Source organism: Brachionichthys hirsutus, chromosome 15, assembly GCF_040956055.1.
Source record: "Brachionichthys hirsutus isolate HB-005 chromosome 15, CSIRO-AGI_Bhir_v1, whole genome shotgun sequence".
In the NCBI taxonomy this organism is placed as follows: domain Eukaryota; kingdom Metazoa; phylum Chordata; class Actinopteri; order Lophiiformes; family Brachionichthyidae; genus Brachionichthys; species Brachionichthys hirsutus.
Window position 1 is genome coordinate 5,973,277 of NC_090911.1, and position 13,644 is coordinate 5,986,920.

Below are 13,644 nucleotides of genomic sequence, written 5' to 3' on the forward strand. Positions count from 1 at the left end.
GGGGTTCTGCACTGGGGATGTGCTGAACTGTCAAAGCTGGGACATTTTATCCGCTGAAGGCTATGGGCTCCTCTAACTGAGACCGGCCCGCTGGCTCAGTGTTTGAGTTATCGGCGCCACTTTAGAAACACTGATGCTGGTTGGGACAGGACAGAGCCTTGCGACTGAACGCGATGTAGTCATTTTTCAGGTTGTTGTCGAATAAACATAATGAACGTGATTAAGCGGACCTTATTAAGCAGACTTAATGAGATTAAGTCAGAAAGGTTATAAATGATTATGATATAATTATGTTTTATTATATCTAAATACCATTTGTGGTTTTCAGCACAATGTAGCTGAATCGCTGTTGTAAGCCGACTCGGTCGTATGTCGGCCCTTGTTAAATTACCGTAAGTATATTATGCTGCGTTGTGATACTGGAAATGAGAGTAGAACGAGACAATGTCCCCTCGGTAGACATCGTGGGTGAGACCGCAGAAACTCCCTCGCTTTCCGGTATGTCGTAAAAACGCCTCGTAAACAGACAAAAACAACAACAGACCAGTGCGGTCGCAAAGTCGACCTGTCGTAAGCCACGTAGGCCGTCAGTCGACGACCCTTCGCCAACCTAAACCTACAGGAGTCTTGTGACACTACTGTCGTCCATAACACCAGACACATACGGTACCTCCTTGTTCTTGCACAGTGAATCAATGTGTCTTCGTTTGTTGTGCATTTTAAGTGCGTCTCAATAACAAGGCGGTTTCAAAGGATAAAAACGGTGTAGGAGCCACAGTTGGTCTTTCTGCCTCTTTACCTCGAGCCGGTGCAGATAATTAACGGCAGAGAAACAAATCCCACAAGACATGAATTTTACATTAGACTGTTAATGTGCACTCATGCTGCTCCGCTTCATTCAAGCCTTTATGACGAGGGCAGCTCGCCACGGAAAGCAAAGAGCCACAATACAAATCACGTGCAGCGCTTTAATATGCGCCCCGGAATATGCCATTATTTCTTGGAACATAAAACACTCAAGCCGTCTAAGAAATTTTTGTAGGACCCTCTGCCCTGCCTTATTTTTCAAGAGCAGCAGACAGAAAAAAAGCTCTGCTGGACATATCCTGTGTCTGTGTGGGGAAATTGATGAGGCCTGAAACTGAGACCTGGTGAAACAGCAGCTACAAGCAGACAATCTGAGCCTGGGGAAGGTGGCAAAGCAGGTCACAATAAAGTCACATGCATGCAGAGTGAACTCGATGCACACACAGGAATACACTCAGAGCAGAAGCATTCTGTCGCACGTGCTGATAATGTGTTCTGAAACATTTTCCTTCCATATCCGTGCCAGCATTGATCCTTGGCAAGCTGGAGAACAATTAGTGCTCTTGATTTATTTTACCTCAGTGTCTATTTCTGTTGCTGAACACGATGCTGCAGCGGGTGGAAAACAGGCTTAGAGCATAGCTAGATGCATCTATAAATGTCCTCTGTTTTTAAGACTCACCTGGAGGTGTATTACACACACACACAAAGAAACGATCAGATAGCGAGGATATGCATAGCCAGAATTAGCCATAAAATGCCAAAGCAAAGAAAAACTAAATCATCTTTATGATAAATATATCCCGTGTCATGCAGGATATGATGTGTTATTTTCTTTCTTGTTTCCTATTCCAGATATAAGCAGAGCCTGTTTGTTCTACCAGTTTCCTTCTCTGCATGGCGAAGCCTTTCGGACAAATTTCATGCCTCTTGACTTTCAGGCCTCGGATCAATGCTCGCTCAAAGACAGATTCATTTTCTCCCTTCTGTCCTTGTTATTTTGAAATGTTAAACGCACTGACAGGCTCATCTGATTGTTTCTTTCTTTCTTTCTGAATTCTCTGAAACAGTCAATGGCGTTATACATCACAGGGACTAAATTATCCACCTACCTTTACATTTTATAGCCGCATTGCTTTCAGAGAAACACTAATTATTGACCGCCGTTGTTTCGCGTTCACAATGCGTTAGCAGAGCAAAGGCGTTTTCTTTAAATGATGCGAATTCTTCGGAAGGTTACGGAGAAAGATCAATATGTGGCCTGATCTCAGCTAACCACTTCAACTACAGGCCCAAATAATGACATCTGTAAAGCTACAAACACTCCGAGATAAAGGGAAGACTGAAAAGGCGCGAGGGTAAATTATTTTCTGCTTTGATCTATTTACTTCTACTCCTAATCCCGCTGCTGCTTGGCTGCTCCCTCTAAAACGAGCCCGGCAGCAAAGGTTGATGCTTCTGACAGAAAAGGACACAGATGCTCATCGTGTTGCACAAGTTCCAACTAAAGGAGAGAAATACACTAGATTTTGGTGTTCGAGGTAACTTCAGTCTGTGGTCGATGAATCTTAATGGGCACAATTAATTTCCTTTATGCTTCAAGTGCCCCTCAGTTTCAAAGAGAGACGTTATTTCAGCACCATTAGATTGCCCTGCAGAACAGGTTGTTTAATTCAACGCCATATCACGGGCAGCAATAAATCCTAATAGCTACACAGTAAAGAAGTTAAAGGTGTGGAGCTGAAAAAAACAACCTAATAAACAAGAACCAATTATTTTCAAGTGCCATTCACAAAGTCAGGGTTGCTGCTGCTGCTGGCCAAGGCATCTCGAGATGTCGCTCTTCTCCTTCTTGAGCTCACAACATTTAAAAAATGTTCCCATAAAACACACTTAATGATTCAACGTGACAAGTTCTTCTGCCAAAAAAACAGTTCTGATTGGATCCCAATAACACAATAGTGTCAGGAAGCAGTTACTTAGAATAATGTCTGAAATCTATAATTATGTCATACGGTATTACATTCCTTGATTTAGTGCACCGTTGCCGCGGTAACACTAAGCCTATATGGCATTTATGTTTACCGAGGCATTTACAGTAGCTGAAGGAGCACGTTAAGCCCTTCATGGGAAATGCTCTGCGATGGTCGCTTCCCTCTTCTCCGTGAGCCTCTTTTGAGACAAAGAGGGTAATTACGATAATTCAGTTGTTAATTACATTTACATACATCGGGAAGTGAACGGTTGAGGACGCCGTTTGCAATGGGTGGCGAACTCATTAAAGTATTTTTCATATCTCCTCTAACTTTACTCTTAATTGAGGCTTTGGCTGCGCAACAAAACAGACACAAAATTGGCGTCCTCGCTGGCATCCAGCTATCATGCGAGGGAGAACAAACATGCACGTTGACGAAGGGCAGAGTTTCGCAGCACACAGCTGTCGTCAGTGCATGCCTTCCTCTTAGCGACGCAGGTCAAAAGAATCTGACCTTGGAGACTAGCCCCACCCCCAAACCTCAGAAGTTAGCAACCATAACTTACTCCAAGCCCAAGCTTAAGGGCAACCCGATGTTCTGCCGTGCTGAACAGTCGGGTCAAGCTCCTCGTTTCCCCTCTTCATACAGGCGACCTCGCCGGGCTGAGTGGGGTCACTCGGGTAATTAGGCCCATCATCACTTTAATATGAGGTCCTTGTCTGATGACACGTTGTCGCCATCAGCACTCCACAAATTCATTTAAGCCTCATTTAAACTGACAAGATCCTTCACTGTAACTGATCTCTCTTCTCTCGCAAGTTGTTCTTCTATTAGGATTCACCATGTGGTGTGCAAGTCACACACACACACACACACACACACACACACAAAGGTATGGAGGTTTTAGAAACATTATGCTACAATAAGATCACAATTATTATTTTTGCGACCTCAATGAGGAAGACATGGTCTGTATATATATATATATATATACACACACACCGTATTTTCACAAGCATATGGTGCACCTGGTGATAAGGCGCGGTCTCATTAACGGCTGCTTTTTCGGTATTTTAAACATACATAGGGCACGCCGGTTCAAAAGGCGCGGGCATGATAGGTGCGCAAAATAGAGCGGGAGCAAAACTGAGTTCAGTATATATACTGGGTCCCAGAGCGAGTAGCTTATCTCGCCTCATGGTAATAAAGACACAGGTTTTTGAAGTATCGTGATCCCATTGGGGGGGCTGGTCCTCATTCCGAGGTGAATGTGGCATTTGTCTGCAAATGATTCCTTTCCCCAAGACTAACATGAGCAAAGACAAGTGACTTAACTCGTGAAGAAGCGCTCGCTCACCTTCCGCAGGATCCGGCGGCCCGAAGTCCAGATCATAGCGCAGTGTGTAAAAGTTATTCCACACGTATAGCTGGTTGTCCCTGGGGTTGTAATCCACGGCGGTGATGTACTGGTACTGGTTGGGGAATAGCATGTCAGTGTACTCGCCCTGGCTCAGTTTGGTATTGTAGATGTAATCAATTTGGCTCCTGCTGGCCTCGCTCTCATTTTCCTCATAGGTTGAGCGGACCACGTGCAGTACGCCACACACCATAAAGGCGTTCGAGGCAGAGCGTTTGTCGTATGCCGTATCCCACGTGGCCTCGAAGCGCAGCGTATAGGGATTGAGCTGGCTGACCACAATGCGCCCATTGTTCTGCTCCGTGGCGTAGATTACCCACAACCCCCTCTCGTCTACCGCCAGGTCAATGTCTGTCTTGCCACCCCAGCGGTAAGGTGAGGTGTCATGATAGTTTGCATTATTAACAATGGCCTCGCCACTTTTGATGCGAGTGCGCAGGTCGAACTTGACAATGTTGCGGGTGCGTTCCTTGTTGAAGAAGATGGCGCCATCGTAGGCCACAAAGCCCGTCCCATCAACGCGGTGGGGCAGTTTGTAGGTGGTTGTCTGGCGGACATTTTTGAAATCCTCCAGAGAGGCGTACTCAATGAGGGTGTCGGTGCGATACGGTGTCCAGGGCATGAAGAAGACTTTGTCTCCAGCCTGCAGAGGATCTTTGCACCATGACCCCGCCTGCTGCTCTGCCTCAAACAGGAAGGTGGCCTCGCCTATGCCCTTCAGAGTCCCGGGGCAAATGAAGACTAGTGACAGGGAAGAGAATGAAGCCAAAAATAAAATGAGGCAATATATATACTGCAAATGCATTTCAGACACATCATTCAGCTGCTGCACAAGTTCAGGACAAAAAGATCTGTGACTTTGAGTTTGGAGAAATCTTTAAACTATAGTGCTTTTCTACTATGGCTAATTATTAGAGGAGAAAAACATCCAAATAAACATGTCATAGGGATTATTTGGAATGAGAAATGAGAGGTTAGGAGAACTCGCATCTCAGGGGTCTGCTGCTACATCCTAGCAAGGGTAAAACCAAATAACAAAAGGTGAACAGAAAAGGTAAAAATCCTGCAAATGAAAGACAGGGGAAATGAGAGAAGTGGGGGGTGGGGGGGGTCACATTTCTTTTTAAATGCCAGCCTGTCTCTGATGGACAGCTGGGCATATGGACACACTGCACATGCAAACTCACATGACTCAGGTCGTAAACCAAGACGACTGGGGGGGGGGAAGAGAAGAGTGAACAACAGATTTGTCGATGGTGGTGGTGGTGGCAGCAAAGCAGAAATGAAATGAAAGTGGAGGTTGGGGAATAACAGTGCTAAAGGATTTTCACTACTTCTGTGGCAAAAGACAAAAGTAACCACTGATGGGTGAGGGAGGTCGTAGAGTTTGAATTCATTGGCTCTGGATTACAAAGAGACAATACATTCTTTGTTTCTTTTCAAGCGTTTTCATTTATTTTATTTTTTCCATTTTTGTCCGCCTCAATCTCACTCAGCCATCAGGGCTGTTTCACAACACGTGCCATGAGTGTGGTGAAAGGTGGGCCCAAGCAATCTGAGACTACGAGGTGACAACTACACATTCTTCAAGGGTGTTAACACAAGAGTCCCTGTAACAAATCGACGGCGAACAGTTGACCGTGGATGTCATTTGAAATTCAGATTTAAAATTCATTTGGACTCCATGGGTGCAAACAATCCTCAGGAAGGGGAGGAAACGTGAGGGGAGCTGTACTCAACACCACAGAACAAGGAGCCAGTGAGGAGGGAGGGGGGGGGGGGACCAGACCACTCATTTACCTTTTTGCTCCACTTCTATTTCAGGCATTGGAAAAGAAAGCAAAAAAAAAGAGTGCAAAAGGAAGAGAAAGGTTATCACGAGTCAACTAGCAGGTACAAAGAGAAGAATTAGTCGGAGGTCATGACCAGCTGAACTGCAGGCTCCGCTATGCGGAGAAGAGCTTTGAAAAAAAAAGGCTTGTTAGTGAAACGGCACTCTCATCCTAGGGTGTAAAAACAGACACACTATGGCTGGAGACAAGCTATGCACTAGGTTTTCCAGTGCATTAAACTCTTCATTCCTACCATCTTTAGCTGCCAACAAAATAATGTATTGGCCACAGTAAAAGCAGAATAAATCCCTTGAAAAATGTTTCGAAATGGCAGAGGAAGGGAAAAAAAGAGTCATATTTAGATTTATAACACAAGAGTTACTCTGGCATGTATTTAACTAAAGGTGGAGATCGTTCAACCCTTATAAACAAATCATAACCCAATCCAAAATCTGCTCGCCCACATGAATAAAATGCAACACAGTGCTAATCCTACAGATCAAACTATTAAATGAGGCAAGAAGAACAACAGCACGTGAGCCAGCCAATGAACAGTTCACCTAATATGGAGTTTTGTTTGGTGGATTGTTGATGCTGCAAGACGCTGGAGAGTCTATAGAGACAAATGCAAATGACTCGGAGTTAAAAAAAATAAGAGCAAAGAGATTAGTCAGGAGGGAAAGGGACGGGAGGTGAGAAGTTGGTCTGCTTGAAAGAAGGAGAATATTTGTAAAAATGTTTATAATTCATCAATTTAAATACTAAGCACTTTCACAGGCAGGGATGAAGCCTAGAGTAGCTCTTATAAATGACTCTAAAATACACTTTTAAGGTAGATTAACTCAAATCAGTCACGACTGAGAATTTAATCGGGTCGGATTCACATGATTCTTCAGTACATTTAATTAAACAGTTCTCGCATTGAGACACTAAAGTCGATCCATGACCCCGACTAGAGGAATTGGTTCATCTATGAAAAGAGACAGAGACCATTTAACATTATTTTACTTTTATAGCTTGTGTAATATGTTTTAAATGAACAGAAGGGAAATTAAGACCCACCACGTATTCAAGTATTGTAATTTCTCCTTAATGATCTCAGAAAAAGATAAGAAATCTTACATCAATATTTAGAAATGCCTCTAAGAGGTCAGTTCAACCAAACCTTTTGGCCCAGTGTGGAGGTACTGGAGTCCAAGATTACGTCCACCACCCAAACATAATAGAAATCGGTGGAATGTTTATGGGTAAGATTGTGCAAACAAACTCGAAGTTAAGCAAAACACTATTTCAAAATACGATTCTGCTGCTGATGTTATTTTTCAGTGATTTGAATAACACAGACTCCATATCAGAAACTTCTCCTGCTGTACTGCTGGGAGAATAAATCTCAAATAGGGAAAAGCTTTGTTTGCATTATACTAATCCAATTATTTCCAAGAATTCTAAATCTATTTTGAAATCTAATTGGTTTCGTTTCCCAACATTTGTGGGTAACTAATATTATAAGCTGTGTAACAAACTCAAAGATTCAATGTCGGCAATCAACCCCACTGAAACAGCATGCATGGTAGTCGATTAATACTCGTCCTTCATAGATAGAACCTGAAAATAAATGACATGTGAAATATGCTGATATGTTGCTCTGGCATGTACACAAGTTACTGGACGACAATAACGCATGCATATATGCTAGCCAGATCGATGACGCAAGTTTCCTTTAAGCCATTTTAAAATCTAAATTCCTTTAAAAGATATTTTAGCCTCTGGACTTGAAGAAACATCTGGATATTTGGCAACTTGGACCTGTAGTAAAAAGGTTAACAGCTATCAAAACGTGACCCAAAAGCAAATATCTAGAAACACCGACAGCTACAGCCAAAACGAAGTGCATGATTAGATTCAGCCAGAGGTAATTAAAATAATAGGGTTTCTTTGGTAATTAGGTGAAATGACCCTTTAAATGACTCCAAAACCTAATTGATTTCATTCATCACTATTGATGCCTTGTAAATGCTTCCAGTTTCCAGTCTGTACAGCACATCTGTCCATTCATCAAAACAGTTGAGAAACACAATCAAAGTTTGGTATAGGAGATTTGGATGGCAATACTTACTATAGGGAACACATTCATACTGGACCTCTAAGTACTTGTAGGTGCCAGGGCATGGATCAGGAAAGACATCAGAGCCAGTGACAACCACACACTGCGTACGGTTGTTGCACCTAGGAAAGAAAAGAAGATTGACCAGAGATTTCATCATGACTCCCCACAGCAAGAGTACTCGGCAAAGAGGACATTAATAGCACAGAGGGGTGGGGGCGGGATAAACGCTACAGCTGTAAAGGAATAGATGAAATCCCAGCCAGGACTCTTACTTGAGCATTCTAGTTTAAACCTTGGCAAACAAAAGAGAGGAAAAAAAGCATTAAGGACGAGTCACCAGATGTGAGCGAGAGAGCTGCGAGAGACATGTTTGGAAGAAGAGATGGTGTTTCATTTCACTGCATCTTCATACTGCTGCGAGAGGGACAGCATTCATTAAAACACACATGGCAAGGTGCATGCATTCGGTCGGAATGGTAGCCGACCTCATGGGGAACAGGGAGGCTCCTCTGGACATTTGTAAGAAGCACAACATTTGATGTGGGAATTGCAAGTTAGTGTGTACGTGTCTGCACATCTTTGCCAAGTATGGAGGGATGAGGGTGAAAAAAAGAGCAGCAGAGGCCTGTGTTGGAGTAAATATACTGCATAGGAGGAAATTGGCTCCTTTTCAATCAAGCTCAGTCGATGCCAAGGGACTGAGAATCTCGTCAGCAGCCAGGGAGGCACAAAAAAAAAGATGGACCCCAATATATGTAATTTGACAGTTCGCAATACAGAGACAAATATTTCAAACATTACAACAACCTTCAAAGAAGCATTGGGATTGTGTTGCACAAGAACCACAAACACCTTGTGTGTGTTCAGGGTGAATAAAAAGTGTAATGTGTCCACATTAACCTGACTTTAAACCCCACCTGTACATTATTCTAACGAAACCCTTCCCCTGAAACTAATGAATGATTCAATCTCATATATTAATGAAAGGGCCAAAGTCCATTATGAAGTAAACAAACAGCCGCGATGCGTAAACATGGCTGACAATATGGTGGCAGCCGCACTTAAGAGATTCTCTTTCATCACTCCACTACAGTGAGCGCTGCGGTGATGGAGAGGAGCAACAGCGCTGAAATGTGACTGACAGCAGACGAGAGCACTTCAAATGATACCCTGAGATATTCTGTTTATTTCAGCGTTCAGAATTTACAAATGTGAATTATTTATGATTTCGAGATAAAAAAAAATTATTCCAGAGGAAAATCCTGTTCTCTATTCCTCTATATATACACAAGTCACTGATGGAATAGAGAGATAACATCCAACAGATCCGATGGTTCGTTATAGAGGCATCTGGAGATGACACTTCCCCCCCAATGCTTATTTGCACAACCAGAAGATGTGGAGCGGCAACATTAGCATTCATTTGGAGTCCAATATTCAGCTTCCTTTAAGCGCAGTGTCCTGAGGAAAATTATTGACTCGTTAGAGGCTAAATGCTCTCTGGCTAGTTGCTAATTGTTTCTGCTGTTGCCGATGCTGAAAAGGCAGCGTGCAGTTAGTTCATCAAAACCTCATCACTGAAAACAGCAGGGGGAAGAGCTGAAAGACATCAAAGTTCCAGAAGCACTATTTTAACATCGCATGATCCATACGTGGCTACCACTAACTGATAATGTTGTTCAGATTGTCATTAGAATATTGACAACATTTCTATCATTCATAGCTGATTACCAAATTGGAGATATTGGTAAGCATTTCGATAAGTTAGTGGGGCGGAGTCAAAGACATTCTTGATCACATCTCTTTGTTGATTCAGTGCCGAGTTTGATCAAATGAGTGAAGTAAAGAATGAATCCAGCACATTTGTGGGACTGAATGTTAAAAAAAATTATAAACCTGCATGTTTGCAGTGATTTTGCTGTAAAATGTTCAGAGAACAAGGGTCCATTTAAATAAATCACTGTAAAAGATTCTTATTTAAACAATCCGCTTGGTCTGATGAGTTCTTATAGCCACACAAGTTGAAAACAGAGCGCTGAAGGGAGCCAAAGAGGGCTCAGGGTCAGAAACAGCATCCATTTACAGTACACCTCTGAGGGAACGATCACCGGAATGTTAAAAAGCCTCTATTCTCCACACACTTTTCATCCAGCCACTTCTTTGTCGGCAAGCAGACATTGTACTTGACAGATCACGTTGACGTAAAGCTTGTTGAAAACCAGGCCATTTGGTTCCGGCCTGGTCGGCTTTGTCGTGAGAAAGGGACCGCTGATGAATACTTTTTGTCACAAATTCCACAGTGACAACACGAACAACACTGTGCAGCAGGCTTCACACACTCGGCGCTGCTTCCTCCTCCCCCGGCCTTTTCAATGTTTGTTTATCCGTCTGTAATGCCATTATCTTCCCTGATCTTCCTTTAAATTTGCAGGACTTTGTTTCTTAATGCGATGTGGTTTAAACATTTTTACTTTGCTGCAGTCAGAAGGACTACTTCATGTCTCCTGAAGTTTAGCTCCAACATCAGTGGCTTTCGCTTCGACATTAATTACAGTCAGGAGCCCATTTTTGTCTGACCTGAATCATGAAAATAATTCTAGTTTAGGGCTAACGGTCTTCCCAAAGCGTTCCTTCGCACGCCATCTCCGGGGACTCTTCAATGGAGATGATTTTGAAACGCAGATTCTGCAAGCGAGAGGCTTTTTTGGCGCATAATGAAGCAGGTTGTAGTCAAAATGGGGAACGGCCACTGGCAGCTACATACGCATTAGTATATGAGAGTGCAGGGACTCAGCTGTAAATATAGAATGTCAGCGAAAGACAGGAACACTTGATCTACTCCTGAGCTATTCTGTTGTGCTGCATCTCTTGGGAGTAAATAAAGAAGTGAATAAAGCGGGCAGGAGCCCAGAGGTGCAAGATGGTGGGCGATGATCCTCAGAAGCTATCTTAGGGGGGGGCGGGGCACGTTAGGAGATGAACCGTGCTGGTTACTATTTATGAATAGCCTTTAAAGAAACACACACCTCCAGGGCTAAGTATCAGTCAAACTGAAGAGTCATCGTTTGACAGCAGAGCAGCATCCTGTGAGACGGTAACCAGGAAAAAGGCCTGATGATGGACATATCTCACTGCCTGAGGTAAAGCCAGTGTGTGTGTGTGCTCTAAACAAAGCAAGGCCGATGTTGTTGAAGGTGTGTTTAGAGTTTGTTCATGTGACTGGCAGTCTCTCCGAGCTTCACTGATTGTTACTCAAATGGCAACAACAAAACACAGTTGGTGTGAAGGAGCTGGATGTCAATTCCTGACTGTCGGGAAATAATCTCTAACGCTCTTTTCTGACATTTCAGAATCCACCAATATCATGTTATCAATAATATGTGGTAAAATCTCAAGTTTGAGATGCTGAATGTCCGTTTTATTTCATTTTGAGTGCAGCTCACGGGGGGGGGGACTCACATCTTGGCTCCTCCTCACCTCCTGGTTATGTTTGTGAATTCTGATCCCTCCTCTCCCCAGCATTTTTTTTTTACCTTTGTGATGTAATCTTGTAGGCATCAGGGAGGTAGCAGTTGACGTTCTCCATCTGGAATGGGTCAGCGTCACAGATCTTGTCATCGGTTCGGCCGTAGTTTGCCGTCTCAATCATAATGACATCACTCCCCGGGCAGCGGAGATCAATGGCGTAGCCTTCACATGAAAGCTCTCTCCTGACCAGCCCGAAAGGCAAGGCTGCACGGCTGAACCCTGCCGGAGGAGACAGACGGGAATCTTTAGACGAATGGATCAAATGAATGAGTGGAAATTGGCGACTTGTTCAATACAATAAGACCACACATCATGCAGTAAAAAAAAAAAAAGAAAAAAAAGAAATCACTTGCGCAATATGAATAGGCAACAGCAGTCCAATGTTTACCACAGCTTTAAACAAACGGGCCATTACACGCAATACAGGAATGGGAAAAGGCGAAGCGATTCATGGTTGCGGATGTTGGCTCAGGCATTGAATCTAAGTCACTGGAGACCAGTGTCATATTCATAAATGCTAGAACAATCCCAAAGGTTACAAAGACATCAGGAAGGCCTCCACAGAGAAGAACGTCCACCCAAGAGCCAAACACATCTGGTCTGAGAAAAGCTTGTTTTACAGTTGGACAAACACCCTCATTTGTTTCTTTTGCTTTCCTTGCTCTGTAAGGAAAGATAGAGAAATCCGCAGTCCCAGCAGAATGCCATGTAATATAATCCATTTTACAGTGTCTGCGATCAAAGAGTCTCGAGTCCTCGCAGGAGGGAAAGAAATCTGTAGATGGAACACGGCAGACGGGAGTGCAAGCCAGACAGCCCTACTTTCGGGGAGGACGAACCATTTGACACAAAATACTGCAGATCTACAGATCCTGAGATTTTTAACGATGGACGAAAGAATGAAGGAAAAAGACATCTATTTTCTGGGGTTCCAGTGGTCCAAACAAGAAGAAAAGAAAAAGATAACAATGGTGTTGATAAAATTCCGAGAACAATTAAAGCAAATCTAAGTGGCACATGCAAATGTGTTACATTTAGCTGTCAATAATCACCGTCGCTTGTAGCATGCTGGGTCCCCCCAGCTGCCATCTGTATCTGTACTCCTCGGTACTAATTAGCCCTCCTTTCTTCCTGTTACCTTTTCCATGCTCCCTTTGCCTCCCCAACCATTGTCACGTACTAATGCGTCCCACCCCGGGTTCACCGTGCTCCTCGCTCTAATTATCCTCGCTCCTTTTAACAGTCAGAGCCTGACGCAATTAGCATTGTTTGAAGCTCTGAACGTAGAAGCGATTCCCGGCTGAAATTCCTACCCTGAAAACCCCCCGACCAACATGTCTGCTATTCATTTCAGCCTGCTGTGCCTGGCTCAGTAATAATGATATTCCATGTCAGTCTGTTCATGTCACACCAGCAACAGACTAAAAAAAAAAAACCACACACACACACACACACATCTGAGAAGGAAACGCTTGTCGAGAGGAGAGAAAGTTGCTGCACATGAGGAGAAGCTTTTGCAAACACTAGCAACGACAGGATAACAAAATCTGAGACTAATGATATAAAATCCTTGGCATCCGGCCACTAGATATTTCATTGCGGTACAGTGATCTAACTAACGGCCAGTACATTCTGCTTAGTAGCTGGACTGTTTATCACCTCATTAGAACACGTCAGTAGCCAAACTATAAGTGAAGCGCTGTGGGGCCATTCCATCTATTCGAGTAACCAGTACAGTTATCCAACTCTTCCAGAAAACCAGTCCACAATAGGGGGGGGGGGGGGGGGGGCTGAAAAAAAACAGAGTGAAGTCCGAGGCTTTACTGCAAAGACTAATGATTGTCCCGGCTGCCATTCCTCATGGAAGGAGAGACGGCTTTATAACAGCGGCTCAGAAAAAAACACTGAAAGAATCCATTTCATTGGCTTTTAAATGCCGGAGTAGAAAGACCGTCTTTTGGCTTAAAACACCCTCAT

The 13,644-nt window shown here is 43.5% G+C and overlaps 1 protein-coding gene across 1 annotated transcript in view; it reads right to left on the bottom strand.

Moving 5' to 3' along the window:
* LOC137904604 (adhesion G protein-coupled receptor L2-like) overlaps positions 1 to 13,644 on the bottom strand; it is a 58,339-nt gene that overhangs the window by 33,639 nt on the left and 11,056 nt on the right. The window contains exons 2-4 of the mRNA XM_068748802.1: positions 11,673 to 11,886; positions 8,149 to 8,258; positions 4,141 to 4,941 (exon numbers count right to left, since the gene is read on the bottom strand). Of these exons, the coding sequence (XP_068604903.1) occupies positions 4,141 to 4,941; positions 8,149 to 8,258; positions 11,673 to 11,886 (1,125 nt within the window). The remainder of the gene's footprint in view (positions 1 to 4,140; positions 4,942 to 8,148; positions 8,259 to 11,672; positions 11,887 to 13,644) is intronic.